Genomic DNA, 16,102 nt, shown 5'->3' with positions numbered 1-16,102 from the left:
AATACAGAGAACAAACTGATGTTACCAGAAGGGAAGATGAGTGGGAGAAATGGGTGAAATAGGTGATGGCCTATATTAAGAATATACTCAACCAGGGCGCCTGGGTGGCTTAGTGGGTTAAAGCCTCTGCCTTCAGCTCAGGTCATGATCCCAGGATCCTGGGACTGAGCCCCGCATCGGGTTCTCTGCTCAGCTGGGAGTCTTCTTCCCCCTCTCTCTGTCTCTGCGTACTTGTGATCTCTGTCAAATAAATAAACAAAATCTTAAAAAAAAGAATACACTCAACCACGAGGAGCACTGAGTTATGTATACAACCGTTGAACCCCATGTGGTACTTCTGAAATTAACACTGGAGGTTAATTATTGCTGGAATTAATAAAATAATGATTAAGAAAAAAAAACCTAAAGAAACTCAAGAAAGAAAAAAAATACAAAGATTACATCCCAGAAGTAATAGCTGTCTGCGTTGGAAAAACCAGGTGGGAGGATGATGGGGGTGAACAGGGTCCTAAAAGACTTCAAATTTACAGGGAAGGTACAACTGGAATAAAACTGGGTTTGAAGCAAACAACATTTACCCTAAGTGCCCATCTAGATTCTAAAAATGCAGGGGAAACCTGAGAGAAGATACTAACCAATACACTACTCTTCCAAGTAGACAACAGATCAGGCAAAAATTCGAGGGACCCACTCTTGTACAGGCTGATGGGTAAGATTCTCACTTGGAAACGCACTTCAACCCAGCATCCCGAGTGCCTTGAACCGTCCCATTCATCAGTAGCACATCCTGCAATCATCATCCTCTTAGGAGTCCTGGCTAGTTTATGGAACAACCATCCACAAGCTAAAAACAAGGAGACTATGTCTTGGGCTTGTGGCTAGAGTCAAGAACACTCCCTCGGGGCGCCTGGGTGGCTCAGTGGATTGAGCCGCTGCCTTCAGCTCAGGTCATGATCTCAGTGTCCTCGGATCGAGCCCCGCATCGGGCTCTTTGCTCAGCGGGAGCCTGCTTCCTCCTCTCTCTCTGCCTGACTCTCCGCCTACTTGTGATCTTTCTCTCTGTCAAATAAATTAATAAAATCTTAAAAAAAAAAAAAAACACTCCCTCAAACAGGAACACCTCGTCACTTAGCACTGTCAGTGACGCTCACCTTTAGGATATTGTTTAGGATATTGTTTCTTACCACAGATGATTAACAGATGTATCTAGTCCTTGATTTACTCCAAGAAACTGACAGGCCCTAAGGTTAAATACAGTTTGAGCAATGATGCCACTCCAGCCTCCTAAAATGCTAGTGGGGGAAAAAAAAAGTGCTGGAAGAAAAGAAGGCCATCAGCTGAAATCAAGGAGTTTTCCAGTACATGGAAAGTATCTATCACACCCATTCACTACCTATACAACTGGCCAAGACAACAAAGTGAGAGGGGCGCCTAGGTGACTCAGTGGGTTAAGCCTCTACCTTCGGCTCAGGCCATGATCTCAAGGTCCTGGGATTGAGCCCCGCATCGGGCTCTCTGCTCAGGGGGGAGCCTGCTTCCAATTCTCTGCCTGTCTCTCTGCCTGCTTGTGATCTCCCTCTGTCAAATAAATAAATAAATAAGAAATCTTAAAAAAAAAAAAAAAGAAAAGAAAGTGAGGAAAAAGGAACATTAGTCAGAACTAGTGAGTGTTCAAGATAGTCAGAATTTATAATCTATTAGTCAGATACTATATATTAATATATATTAAATTTCTCCTCAGGATAGCCATAACCAAATAATAAATATAACAGGGAAAAACTGATCCTTTGACTCAGGGATGAAATTGAGTTGTACTGAAAACCTAAGTCAGTTTAAGCAGAAAAGGGAATGTATGGAGTCCCAAGTAGCTTTGGGCACAGTCACATTGTGAGACCCCAGCAATGTTTCTCAACATTATATCCTACCCCATATCTCTGACTTGCATCCTTCTGCGAGGTCTTCTCTTCCAGACAGACTCTCTCCATGAATTGGACACCCCAGCTGAGAAAGAGTCTCATCTGGTAATATCCACAGAAATCCTAAAATTGAGTCCTGCTAACTTACTTCACCGAGGAATGGACTCTGTTAGGTCAGGTCTGGGTCATTTTTCTCAACTTGGGGTAGGGTCAAATGGGGAGGAGTCAGTATCACCAGAACTACATGGTCTAACAACAAAGGAGGGGTAGTTCCCCCTAAGAAACCTATGGGTGTTGGGGGAAATGGGGAAGACAAAATATCCTCTCTAGATTCCATTCCCCATAGCAGTAGAACCCAAAGTGTTGGAATACACCTAAGAATATAGGATCTGTACAAAGGAAAGCATAAGACACCTAAAATACATTAAAGAATTCATGTTCTTAGACATGTTCTTTACAATATCATAAAGATACTACTTATTCCCAAATTGATCTATGACCAATCCCATTCTATTAAAAAATCCTAAAAAGCAACATCTTAATGGATTCTTTATAAGTTGTTTTTCAGAATTCACCTTAAACAATTCACAAAAATAGCCAAGGATTTATTTTTTCTTTTTAAAGAACAGCATTGGGGAGACTAGATTTAGACCACTAAATATTCAGGCATACATTTTTTTTTAAGATTTAAAGATTTAATTTATTTGACAGAGATCACAAGTAGGTGGAGAGGCAGGCAGAGAGAGAGGGGGAAGCAGGCTCCCTGCTGAGCAGAGATCCCAATGAGGGGCTCCATCCCAGGACCCTGAGGTCATGACCTGAGCCAAAGGCAGAGGTTTTAACCCACTGAGCCACCCAGGTGCCCCTATTAAGGCATATATATATTAATAATAATATATATGAGTAATTCAGACAGAGTGCTATTAGCAGAGGAAAAGGTAGGTCAACAAAATAGAGAATTGGTAGGGGAAAATGGACTATCTGCAATGCTGAAATATCTACCCCAACTCTGAGAAGAAGTGAATCCCACTTCATACTAAAAGAATTACGGACTGGATCAATGACCCAGAACACAGAAGATTTTCTTTATAATCGTGGGACAAGGAGGACTTCCCTCCAAAAGACCCAAACTCCAAAAGCCATAAAGGGGAAAATCTAGGATGATTTAATACTGGCAAGACTGTGAAGAGCTAAGCACTCCCTACCCTGGTATAAATTTGGATTGGTAGATTCGATTTTGAATAGTAATTTGGTAGCAGCCAAGTATTAATACTATTATCTGATTCAGAAACTCTTTCTAGGATTTTCTCCTACAGATATAGTCACGTATAACTATGGGAATAAAAAGACTATGAACCAAAAAAAAAAAAAAAAAAGAAAAGAAAAAAGAATCATGAGACTTTTTTCCTCAGTCCTTAGGAGAAGAAACATGCTAAAATACAGAGCAATGAAAGGTCCCATCAGCTTGATCCCAGGATGCCAAAACCAGGACCCCACCAGAAATCAAGAGTTGGATGCCTAATTGACTGAGCCACCCAGATGTCCCCTGACTAGTCTTCTGAGTCCTTTCTCTTCAGAAAATACAGTTCTGCCTTACTGCAGAAGTTGATGTAACCTTTCATTGTTGCTGGTGTAGAAGCTGCTCAGGATTCTCTCTCTCCCTCTCCTCTGACCCCAACCCCTCGCCCACTGTGCACACACTCTCCTGTCCTGTCCTCTCTTTCTCCCCCTTCCCCTCTACCTTTTCCTCCTGTTCCTCTCTCTCTCTCAAAAAAAAAAAAAAAAAAAAAAAGAGAGAGAGAAAGAAAGAAAGAAAAAGAAAAGATGACTCAGAAGAGCATGTCCAGTTTTTATAAAGGCCTGAAATGCCTGAAGGGATAGCATACTATTTTTTGAAACCAAGTATGAGTATTTTCATTAAAGGTTGCAAATGCAAAAATAACAAACAAACAAACAAACAAACAAACAAATATAAATAAATAAAGGGTGCAAATACTATTTCAATCAAGTGCCAAATGGAAGATCAAGCCCTGGAGTTCAAAGAGGAAACAACCTCCTGAATAAGGAACATCAAGGCAGTCTTCTACTTCAGCCACACCATTCAGGGCCGTGTCGGTGCCAGTGTGTCAGCCAGATTCCTGTTTACCGCATCATCAATCTGTACAATGTTCCAGTTTCAGTTGCTAGAATAAGTGCACTGACTGAAATCAAAAAGGCTGGACGACCTGTTCTTCCAAAATAACTGGAAATATTATTTTACTATTATTATTATTATTATTATTATTATTATTATTATTATTAATTTGGATATTAATGCCTATAGGTTTTATCCTTGGGCATGTCAGTTTGTTAGTTCTGTTACTACAAAAATGGGATTCAGGCCAGCAGTTTCAGCTAGTGTACCTGAACCACTTCTATTACATCTGCCTTAGAACACAGTGGAATTCCAGACCACTCAACGTTCCTGAATATTCAGTTAACCATAGGGCCAACTTTCCTTCCAGAACCCCGCCTCCTGCAAGAAGAGCTCCTGCTTCACTCAACAGTGAGTAGCACATGTGGCTTCATGAATGGAACACTCTGCTTCTTCAATCACCAATTTGTCAGAACCATGCACAACTGTTAATTTTTTCCCAGTGATCTTAAGCAATTTTCCAGAACCATTTAAACCGACCCCCTCAGCTTGTCACCAGTGAACTGGTTACCATAAGCAACTGGCCTGGTTCCGCTGTCCTACAGAGGACTTCAAGGTCTTCTCTTCCAATATTCCAAGCCACCATGATCTTCATTTTGTTCGGGAAATGTAATGCAAGATCTCTAAGAGCATGTCTTAAGAATAGACTTCTGTATGAGAACACTGTATCTGGTTTAAAAAAATCTGCCTCACTAAATTTAGAACACAGGCTCTCTTCTTCCTTAGCACTGGGCCCATCTGGGCATCGGAAACGACTATGTGATTATCCCTGTTTTAGGAGCAGATAAGGAAAACTGCGTATGCCCATCTTATTAGCCTTTTCAGCTCTGGTTAGGTCGTCTTTTGGGTGAGAACCAGCCCTTCTACCAACATGTAGTCATCATCTGTACCACCCAGTTTTGTTATACATAAGCTACATAGAGTTTATATATAAACTATACATATGTGGTAACTAAAGATACATATAAATATTTATTTAAACTAGAACAAAATAGGGGAGCTGGCTGACTCAGAACATGAGACTCTTGATCTTGGGGTCCTGAGTTTGGAGCCACGAACTTACATACATACATACTTGGGGTTCCTAGGTGCTCCGTTGAGCGTCTGACTCTTGGTTTCGGCTCCAGTCCTGAATTCAGGGTCGTGGGATTGAGCCCCAGGTTGAGCTCCATGCTGGGCAGGTAGTCTGCTTGAGATTCTCCCTCTGCCCCTTTCCACCTTGCTCTCACCCAATAAATCTTAAACAACAACAACAACAACAACAAACACTTAAAAAATAAAGTTGGGCAACCCTGTCGGAATCCCTCTCACTCCTGAGAGCTTTTTCTGTTATCTTCACTTAATAAACTTCTATTGCTTTACTCACTGTCTGCTGTCCACCGAGATTCACTCTGACTCCGTGAGACAAAAACCTCTCTCCCCCACATCATTTTAGTGCCGAGACCTGGGATCACTTCCACTAAGGGTGAGTAAAAAGCGGACTTTTTTCTTTCCTTTCCTGGGAGACGCCTCTTCCCTTAGCTGACCTTTTCTCATAAACAGCAAAACCCGCGCACCTGCGGCCAGTTAAAGGCAGAACTGTCTTAAGTCTCAGGTAATAGTCCTTGGGGAAAGGTTTGGTCAACCCTGCTTCCTCAAAGGAAGGGAATGAATGTTGGCCTAACCTTACCCAGTTCTGCTTTCTGTTCACTGGCTGGTCTTAAACGACTTTCTCCTGCCTCAGGGACTTTTTGCCTCAGGTCCTTCCAATCTCTGATAATCAGTAGGGCCTTCTGACCAGGGACTCAGTTCACGGTCGCCCTTAGACTCCTTAATGCCTTCTCTAAGTACCTGGGGATTTTATGGGTTCTATGGTCCTGCTGACTTCGTCATGTTGGGGAAGGATGTTGCCTATGGAGATATAAGTTTTATTTTGTTTTGTTTTTCATTTAAAAAGGTCTTTTCATGAGAACTTAGGTTCAGGAGGAAAATCTTTTCCTTATTTTTTGTTGCTTGATAAGGTGTTTTTCTCTTAGGTACAGTTTAAGTTTAATCACAGCCAGGGACCCAAACCCAAGTTACTGGCAAGCAGGATTAGAGCGCTCTCTATATATGACAAGTTAGAGGGAGCCCAATGTTTCCTGAGCATTTACTGGAACACCTTGGGTATTGAAGAGGAAATTACAGACCCCCCAGCCAATTCCTTATTGGTTGCATTAGTGGCTGGGACTTTAATGGGTCATATAGCTGAGGCTTTCTTATTCCAACAACAGGAATATGAAACTATGATGATTCTAAATCTTGGGGTCTGTACCCCTCAATAGGGTCATGCTTACAAATGGGACCTCAGGTATATGGACAGAAAAAAGCACCCAGGGGAAGGGAAGGGAACATAACTGACTCAAAGTAGAAACTGTTAACCTTGTAAAGCCTTTATGATTAGGGCAGATTTTTGGGGGTGGGGGGGGTCCAGAGGAAAAAAGGAGGATCAGGTGACGGATGGTTAAGAATGGCTACTCCTGCCAGCCTGATACCTCCTCAACCCAAGATGTTAGACCACTCTCTCAGCTTGGGTAGGAAACCATGGGACACCTGGGTTCCCAGGGGAGTGCTGGTATGTAGGGACGCCACATCACCTCTAACAGGTAGGAGAACTCTTACAGGGACCTCGAGATGGGAAACCATTCTCTGCGGGGACTCCTGGATTGGGTACTGCAAAACTGGGTAATTCCCAGGGTGCCTGGGTGGCTTAGTCATTAAGCATCTGCCTTTGGCTCAGGTCATGATCATGGGGTCCTGGGATTCAGTCCTGCATCAGGATATCTGGCCGGTGGGAAGTCTGCTTCTCCTCTCCCACTCGTCTCGCTTGTGTTCCCTGTCTGTCAAATAAACAAAATCTGAACAAAACAAAACAAAAAACTGGGTAATTCCCCTTGTAAAACTTTTCTAGTGTTTTCCATGGGTTAAACTCAGCAGTTTCTTCAAGGCAAGGTAAAACAAGGCATGACCTTCCGGTAAGACATGGTCTCTTCAGTTCCCAAGGACGCCCCCTTGTGGTTTCTTTTAACCCACTGCAAACAATCTGGGTTGCAAATGTGGGAAAGGACTGAGCTCTAACACACACTACATGGCCATAGGGGGATCAGATCTCCTACAGGGAACCAGGCAGATAGACTGAGGTACCCTAAATCCATCCAAGCTTTCAGGGCCCTGACAAAAAGACCTCTAGCAGAAGGCATTTAGCCAAACATGGTGGCTAGTAAACTCCCTCCTGACATATTGGGTAATTGTCTAAATATTCCTCCTCCAAATAAACCTAGATTGCTGGAGGAAACACAGGCCATCCCTAGCAAAGGGATGCGGATTCTCCCTCCCTCTCCCTCTCACTGTTCCTAATAGATGTGAGGGGCTTTTCCCTCATTCATTTCCTAGGTTAATGGCTCTAAGCGGAGCCAACCGTGGTTAGTCTCTCTCAGGACGACGAGTTTAAAGAATATTCCCCAAGCAGCTGAAACTCCTTTGTTTCAGGGAAATTTCCTGTCTTCTCTGGCCTGACATGGACTGCCTAAACCCTCCTATTGGTGGAAAAACTACTCATCTGTCCAAGTGGACGAGCTTTAGAACTGGGAACCCTTTTCTGGGTCTTCTGGCAGCACTTTGCGGGTCTTTCTGCCCCACCCCCTCCTGTTTCTGCACGTTGGGTACAGACACATACACTGCTCACTACAGATCTCCCCACCTGTGTCTCAGGGGATAACTGACAATGGGGAACAAATGGACTTTTAAGAGTGGGCCCACGGGTGCCTGGGTGGCTCAGTGGGTTAAAGCCTCGGTCTTCAGCTCAGGTCATGATCCCAGGGTCCTGGGATCAAGCCCCGCATTGAGTTCTCTGCTCAGCAAGGAGCCTGCCTCTGCCTACTTGTGATCTCTGTCAAAATAAATAAAATCTTAAAAAAAAAGAAAAAATAATAAGAAAAAAGCAGCTACATCTCCTTAAAAAAAAAAAAAGTGGACCTGGGTGGAACATAACTTGGTATTTAAACTAAATTTAAACTATAGGTCTTCAAAGTTATCACCATTAAATGTAAAGCTTGTATACTGTCAAGGTTTGCTGAAGGTCAAATAAGCTCATATTATCTCTGTTGCAATTTGTCAGCAAAAAGATGGCTGAAACGATGGTTAATTGTATGTCTCATCTCCAAGTTTTCACAGAAAATGTTAAAAGAGCTTTCAAAGTCTTTGGGATTAAATTCACTGGACATCTAGGTCTTTCCCAAATAGGAAAAGGTGCTCAATCATTGATTCCTGATGTAGCTTTGTGCTTCTGACTACTTATTGCAAAGAAACTAAGGATATTTTAAGCTGCTGGTAAACGTACTTTGTGTGCAACCAATTCATAACTTTGCCATTTCAGGAATTCTGGTGCGACAAATCACAATGGATTACTACTTAGTCTTCACTGGAAACTAAGATTTCTAAGAATGTAAAATTAGGCAACGCTGTAGAAAAAAAGATGTGTATGAAAGACAAAAAGAATGGAATACTTTTTTGTTGAAGGATAAAAAAACAATTTTGTCCTAGTAGAGACCGGTTGTTTGCAGAGAAATGGCGTGGGACAAAATCTCAATGCAAAAGAAAGTTGTTGGTTTGTGAAAGGAAATCTTTGAAAAGGAATTTTAGGTGTGGTCAGGATAGACTAAGATTACAATAAAGGGATTTTATAAGTACACTGGCAGAAGATTGTTAAAAAGACAAAAGTTTTCTTGAATTGCTCTTGATAAAATGTAAACAGCTATTTTCTCTTTGCCTGCCCCGAAAAACTAGTTTCTAGGTTTTGCCTTTATCAGGTCTTTGAGATGCTTAATCCTAATTAGCTAAGTGCTTTAAAACTTTCCAAGGTTTTAACAAACTTCTCCAAGACTTAAACCATGAACAAAGTCTTGTTGATTCATCAGGCTTGTTTGTCAAGTTATACTGGTATAAGGGTCATCACTCAATGTTCTGGCCGTTGTGAAGTGTTTATGTGACCCAGAAATAATTTGTCAGTTGTATCATACTGAACTCTCGTATCATTAACAATGTCCATTTCTGAGTTTTTGTCTTTTATAACTTTATTCTCTTGTGAAATGAGTTTATCTTCAATGGGGTTCATAAAAAGGACTTTTAGGACAAATACTGGTATTCACTATCTTTTTTTTAAATAAGTTTTTTAAAGATTTTATTTATTTAATTGACAGATCACATAGTAGGCAGAGAGACAGGCAGAGAGAGGGGGGAAGCAGGCTCCCTGCTGAACAGAGAGCCCGACTCGGGGCTCGATCCCAGGACCCTGAGATCAAGACCTGAGCCACCCAGGTGCCCGCCTAATACTTGTTTTATGTTCATCCTTTTGCATGTGCTGATGCGTGTACCGTTTGCAGCTCATTGGGACTCACTGGAGCCATACCACAAGCCCCTGGACCAGCCCCTGGGTAGAGTCTAACAGCCGCGGCCCGACGCCCCATTTTGGCAGGGAGCAGCCAGAGCTGTCATCATCCCACATCCCACTATTCTCTAAGGGCAGTTAGGGTTACTATTTCCAAGTGGGAGGAAAGAGGAAGGGCCAGGTGAGGCTAGGTAGGGAGAGACAGGGAGCCACGGGATCAGGCTAACAAATTCCAAAAATGTAGAGGCACGGGAAAACCAGAGATAAGGGAATAAAGTGACCACCCTGCCCTGCTCGTGGGGGGGGGGGTGTCTTTTACGATAAACTTGTGACCAACACAGAATAACCAGACCCCAAAAAGGAAGTAAGCCATCGAAGGTGTTATCACTAGTCCTTGCTCAATGGCGGTATCGGTAAAAACGTTAAAGAGATTTCAGGTCCCTGGTTCACTTTCCAGAAGAGACCAACCCTAAAGGCCTTTTTCGATTCCACTCAGGAGAGACATCATCAGTATTGGTCTTTCTCCATCTGACTTTCTTCACTTGGCATAGTGCCCTTGAGGTTTCTGAAGTACTTTGTTATTTTTAAGATCTACACCAACAGCCCCGGTGAGGTCCGTCACTTCCCTCACTCCATTTCCACTTACTGGATAAAGCAAACTTCAACACGAAGACTGAGTTCAATGAAATGGCTGTATTACTGAGCAGTTTCTCTGTCATTCAATACCATGGGTCAAGACAAGTTAAGACTTCAATACCCTTTTCCAAACCCTTCTGGAATGACTTGGAAATAATAGTTGGATGAACCCCTTTCTGAAAAAGCTTCACACACGAATCTAAGAGAACCAGCAACAACGATCACCAATGTGGTACCATCTCCTGCTTCTTTATCTGGACAGCTCCACCAGCATTCTGGCTATAGGACACAACGTCCGTGTTTGCTTCAGCATGGTGGTACCATCATTTGTAATGGTCACATCCTTCCCCATCTTCACTTATTTTTATCCTTTTGGTCCCAGGCTTGTTCTAATAGCATCAGCAACAGCTTGACCATGGAGAGATTGCTCAAGTAGCTTTGGGGTGGCTTGTTGTGGTTCTCAGGCAGCCTCGGGGGCACCCACTCAAAGAGCACCACTGCTTGGCTGTGGGAAGCCTGGAGGGTCTGGGTGGGCTCAGAAAGGAAAAACGGGTATGGATTCCAACTGGCTGAAGAGTAATGGCATACACCATTCACCACTGAGGTAGATTCGAACAGGTCACTCCAAAATATGAAACTGTGGCATATTATTTTGAGCTTAAGGCAACTGAGAAATAGCACATACAGGAAAGGCTCTTTGCCCTCCACTTTTCTGCCTAAAAGCAGGGCATGCATTTCCTATGATAAAGGGTTTTTTTTGGTTTTGTTTTGTTATGGGAATACATGTGGGGGTGGGGCACAGGAGGAGATCCGGAAAGAAATCTTACATGGACTCCACACTCAACACAGAAACCAATGTATGACTTCATCTCACAACCGGGGGAGGACAACCTGAGCCGAAACAAGAGTCAGGTGCTTAACTGACTCAGCCACCCAGGCACCTCCACTTTTTATTTTCAGAGGTGTAGTTCATTGATTCATCAGTTGCATGTAACACCCAGTGCTCATTCTATCAAAGTGTCCTCCTAATGTCCCCACTCACCTCCCCTCCAGCAGCGCCCATTTTGTTTCCTATAATTAAGAGTCTCTTATAGTTTGCCTCCCTCTCAAATTTTCATTTACTTTTCCTTCCCCCAGGGTCATCTGTTTTGCTTCTTGAATTCCACATTATAAGTCATGTATTTGTCTTTCCCTGACTTACTTCACTTAGCATAATACTCTCTAGTACCATCCACTTCATCGCAAATGTCAAGATTTCATGCTTTTTGATGGCCATGTAGTATTCCATCATGTATATATACCACATCTTTATTCATTCATCTGTCGATCGACATCTGGGCTCTCTCCATATTTTGGCTATTATGGATTTTGCTGCTATAAGCATTCCCCCTCCCTTTTTAAAGAGATTGTTTAAAAGTAATCTCCATCCCTAGCCTGGGGTTCGAACTCACAAGCCCAAGATTAAGAGTCACACTTTCCAGGGCGCCTGGGTGGCTCAGTGGGTTAAGCCGCTGCCTTCAGCTCGGGTCATGATTGCAGGGTCCTGGGATCGAGCCCTGCATTGGGCTCTCTGCTCAGCGGGGAGCCTGCTTCCTTCTCTCTCTCTCTGCCTGCCTCTCTGCCTGCTTGTGATCTCTGTCAAATAAATAAATAAATAAATAAATAAATAAATAAATAAAAAAGAGTCACACTTTCCACCAACTGAACCAGCCAGGTGCCTCAAGAAAGGTGCCCTCTTATTCCAGGAAGAAGAGCACAATTATCACTGGAGATGGAAATCAACTTCAAGAAGACCATACAAACAAACCGGACTAAAATAACCTTCACCTTCCATTAGATTTCCCCATCTATTTCCTAGTCCCTGTCCTCAGAATATACTACCCCTCTACTTTGTCTACTCCACAATTGATCACTTTTTGTTAAAATGGTCTATAAACCCTGAATCTACACATTCCTTTGAAGTTTCCACTCTTCTATAGTTTCCTGTAAAAACATCAAGATCCGTGTATTTTTTAGCTGTTAACCTGTCTGCTAAATTCCGAGGCCTCAGGTGGAGAGCCTTAGAGTATAAGGTTTTCCTCTCTATCATCTTGCCAGTGATGGGTTGACTGCAAAATGGAAGGTAGAAGTAAAGGACTTTTTATGAGCTTGTGTACTGATTGCTTAAAATCAAGAATAGTATATATCGTATTTAAACAAGTAAAAAAGGAAATTTTCATCAATTCAAGTTACTCCTAAGAACATTCTTATTAAATTCCAAGGAAAACCAACAAATTTTAAAAAAAGATACGTAAGTTTATTAAAAATTTGAAGATATTTAACAATTTAGTGAAGTCAAAAAAAAATAAGTTCTTTGTAAAATCTAGAAAGGTAGAATTAGGAATTAGATTTCAAAGGATTTAGAAAGAATTCCCTATAAAAGTTTTTAATGTTACATTCCTTGTCAAACTGGGACTTGGGAGGGCCTTCGGCATTCCATCCCTGACTGCCTGCCTTGAGAATTAAGTCCGCAGCAGCACAGGAAACTGGCTAGACGAGAGATGCACATTCACTCTGATCCAAGTGTAGCAAAAAGCACCATGTTTCTTACTTACTAGAATGTAGCTTCTACTGCAATTTCTTAGAGCCATGAACCTTTAGAATCCATCTTCCCCACTCAAAGAGCCATTTTCGCCTTTGTCTTAATACCTCGGAGTACTCGCCAAGAGTTAAAGCTCCTGCTGAACTATCACCATGGGACTCCTTAGATGAAGGCAGGTAAAAAACAGTCTCAGAGGATGGTTTACTCTGTTCTATTCTTTCACATCTCAAATTCAGGTGGCTGGTCACAGTTTTTAGGCAGGTAGAAATGCGTTAAAAATTTCAGAACTCACGGTAATCTTTTCCAGAAGTAGATTAAGATCACTGCCGTAAAGCATGACAGAAGAGCCTGGACCAGCAGTCTTTTCCAAGACAGCAGCGTGGGTGTGAAGAAGAGACAAAAGCCATCCTGCAAGGGGGAGGGATAGGCAGTGAGACTGGTGCAGAATCCCCCACAGCTGAACTTCATGAAATACACTAGTGCTTTGGTATTAAACAGCAAGGAAACTTTTGGATTTAAAGCATAGAGGCAACCTGTACTTCGGAAACTGAGTTTGGATTTGTAAGGAATCCAACAGGGCAAAGAAGAACATAGGAGACACAACTTTGTCACAGCAAGAATACTTATCTTTTGATTTGCACCCCCCCCCATTTTAAGAGGACACCAACCCCCTCACCCACCAAATAATCTGATTAAAAATGGGCAGAGGAGGGGTGCCTGGGTAGCTCAGTAGGTTAAGCATCTGCCTTCGGCTCAGGTCATGATCCCGGGGTTCTGGGATCGAGCCCCACATCAGGCTCTTTGCTTAGCAGGAAGACTGCTTCTTCCTCTCCCACTCCCCCCTGCTTGTGTTCCCTCTCTCACTGGGTCTCTCTGATAAATAAAAATCTTAAAAAAAAAAATGGCAGAGGACCTGAATGGACCTTTCTCTGAAGAAGACCTACAAATGGCTAAAGGACCCATGAAAAGATGCTCAGCATCACGCATCGTCAGGGAAATGCAAATCTAAACCACAGCGAGAGGTCATCTCACACCAGTCAATGTCTAGTATCAAAAATACAGAGAGTGTTGAAGATTTGGAGAAAAGGGAACTGTTTACGGGAATGTAAACTCATGCAGCCACTATAGTATGGAAAACAGTATGGCAGTTGCTTAAAAAAAATTCAAACAGGAATGGTGTATGACCCAATAATTCCATTTCTGGGTATTTATCTGAAGAAAACAAAAAGATATATGCACCCCTGTGCTCATTACAGTGGTATTTACAATAGCCCAACTATGGTACAACTCAAGCATCCATCGACAGGCTAATGGATAAATAAGATGTAGTATTTATACAATAGAGTATTAGCCATAAAGATGGAGCTCTCGCCACCTGAACCAACATGCGTGGACCCAGAAGACATTATGCTAAGTGAAGCAAGTCAGAAAGACACAAAACATGATTTATATGTGGAATCTAAAAAATGAAAGAACGAAACAAACATAATAGAAATGGGCTTATAAATACAAAAAACTGGAAGAGAGGTGGGTAGGAAGATAGGCCAAATAAAAAATAAAACCATGAAGCATTTTTATTACTTATTTACTATTTTTTAAAATTTTACTTATTTCAGAGATTGAGCACCAGCTGGGGTGGGGAGGGCATGGGGAGGAGGAAGAGGGGGAATACAAGGGGAGAGGGGCAGAGGGAGAAGCGGATTACTCCGTGCTAGGCAGGGAGCCTGAGGCAGGGGTCTATCCCAGGACACCAGGATCATGACCGGAGCTGAAGGCAGATGCTTAATCAACTGAGCCACTGAGAGGCCCCTCATTTCAATCACTATACTGTACACCCGAAATCATTAACACTGTAAGTTAATTATACCAAATTTTAAGTTAAGAAAATTTTTAAAATTTCAAAGGAAAAAAAAAAAAAACCTAAGAGGATCGTAGACTACTTTACCACATTCTTTCCTGAGCAAAGGGCAGGGCCGTTTGGGAAACTGGCAAATCGCTAGGTTGAAATTGATCATCGAAGACAGTAATACAAGAAGCTCCATTCAGGGGGCACCTGGGTGGCTCAGTGGGTTAAAGCCTCTGCCTTCCGCTTAGGTCATAATCCCAGGGTCCTGGGATTGAGCCCCATATCGGGCTCCCTGCTCAGGGGGGAGCCTGCTTCCTTTCCTCTCTCTCTACCGGCCTCTGCCTATTTCTGATATGTCAAATAAATAAAATGTAAAAACAAGGAAAGAGGCTCCATTCAGAAAAATGGAAAGGAAATGAATGAAGTCTGGAGAGTGGCTTTTTTAAATGCAGGGGAAGGGAAAGAGAGAGAAGAGTGCAGAGGGGAGAGAGAATCTTCAGCAGGCTCCGTGCCCTGCTGGAGCGACTCAATCTCACAACCCTGAGGTCAGGACCTAAGCCAAAAATCAAGTCTGACATTTCACCCACTGAGCCACCAAGGTGCCCTGAGATAGTAGCATTTAAGTGTAGCTGGGAGAGGTATGGCCATGTCTTCACTCAACTGGGGGAATCTGGGCCTCTTGATGCTAAAGGAATAGTCCTTAGTCAATGCTATTGAGTCAAAATGAAAATAAGAACTATGAGCTCCTTCCAATCAATTTCCTCTAATTACAGAGGGCCCTTCGGAGCCAAATGCCTTAAAAAGGGCTCAGGTCCTTTCTTAAGAGTGCCCAGGCCTGGATGATTGAAGAACAGCACACAGGCCAAGAAGAACACAGGAGTTAATGCTAACAGCTCAAACTGTTCATAGACGGTCAAGGTTCTGATTCCCATACTACCTCTCCTCCACAAATGGGGCCAATTTCCTCACAACAGGGGATGCCAACTACCAACAGGAACTAAATTTCCGGTCTTCCTTATTTTTTTTTTTAATTTTTATTTATTATTTAACAGAGAGACAGCAAGAGAGGGAACACAAGGAAGGGGAAGAGAGAGGGAGAAGCAGGCTTCCTGCTGAGTAGGGGGCCAACAGCGGGATTCAATCATCCCAGGATCCTGGGATCACCACTGGAGCCTAAGGCAGACACTTAACCATTGAGCCACCCAGGTGCCCCTCCACCCCTTAGTTCCTTTCTTAATAGCTGGTTCCAACATTTTGGCCAAATTCATTATGTAACTTGGGTCACTGCAGTCCTTGACTCAAGACCAGGAAGGAAGAGAGGAAAAGACCAGGAGTCTCGCTAAGAAACCAAGAGGCATGCTCTCCTCATACTGAAGGGTGGGTGGGCTTCCCTTGATCACTGACGGGGTTCAGGAGCTGCAGGGCAGAAATCAAGGACCTGCAGCTGAAAGCCCAGGCACCTGGTTATCACTCAGTGAGGGGCTGGGTGCAAAGGGCTGGAAGTTAAGGAACCCTGAGTCAACAC

The 16,102-nt window shown here is 42.9% G+C and overlaps 1 protein-coding gene across 9 annotated transcripts in view; it reads right to left on the bottom strand.

Annotated features, from left to right (window-relative positions):
* BCL2L10 (BCL2 like 10) overlaps positions 1-16,102 on the bottom strand; it is a 40,360-nt gene that overhangs the window by 23,224 nt on the left and 1,034 nt on the right. The window contains exons 2-5 of one of the 9 annotated variants that reach the window (XM_082734741.1): positions 13,024-13,139; positions 12,745-12,892; positions 5,186-5,348; positions 107-240 (exon numbers count right to left, since the gene is read on the bottom strand). In XM_082734741.1, coding sequence (XP_082590867.1) covers positions 12,859-12,892; positions 13,024-13,139 — 150 coding nt within the window. In that variant the 3' untranslated portion in view covers positions 107-240; positions 5,186-5,348; positions 12,745-12,858. Of the gene's footprint in view, positions 1-106; positions 241-5,173; positions 5,379-12,744; positions 12,893-13,023; positions 13,140-16,102 lie in introns of those variants that run through there. The other 8 variants (XM_082734737.1, XM_082734738.1, XM_082734739.1 and 5 more) reach the window with 8 other exon arrangements.

The sequence above is a fragment of the Mustela nivalis genome, assembly GCF_964662115.1.
Source record: "Mustela nivalis genome assembly, chromosome: 6".
NCBI classification, from domain to species: domain Eukaryota; kingdom Metazoa; phylum Chordata; class Mammalia; order Carnivora; family Mustelidae; genus Mustela; species Mustela nivalis.
The sequence above is the reverse complement of the archived record's forward strand: the minus strand, read 5'-3'. Positions and strand labels throughout refer to the sequence as shown.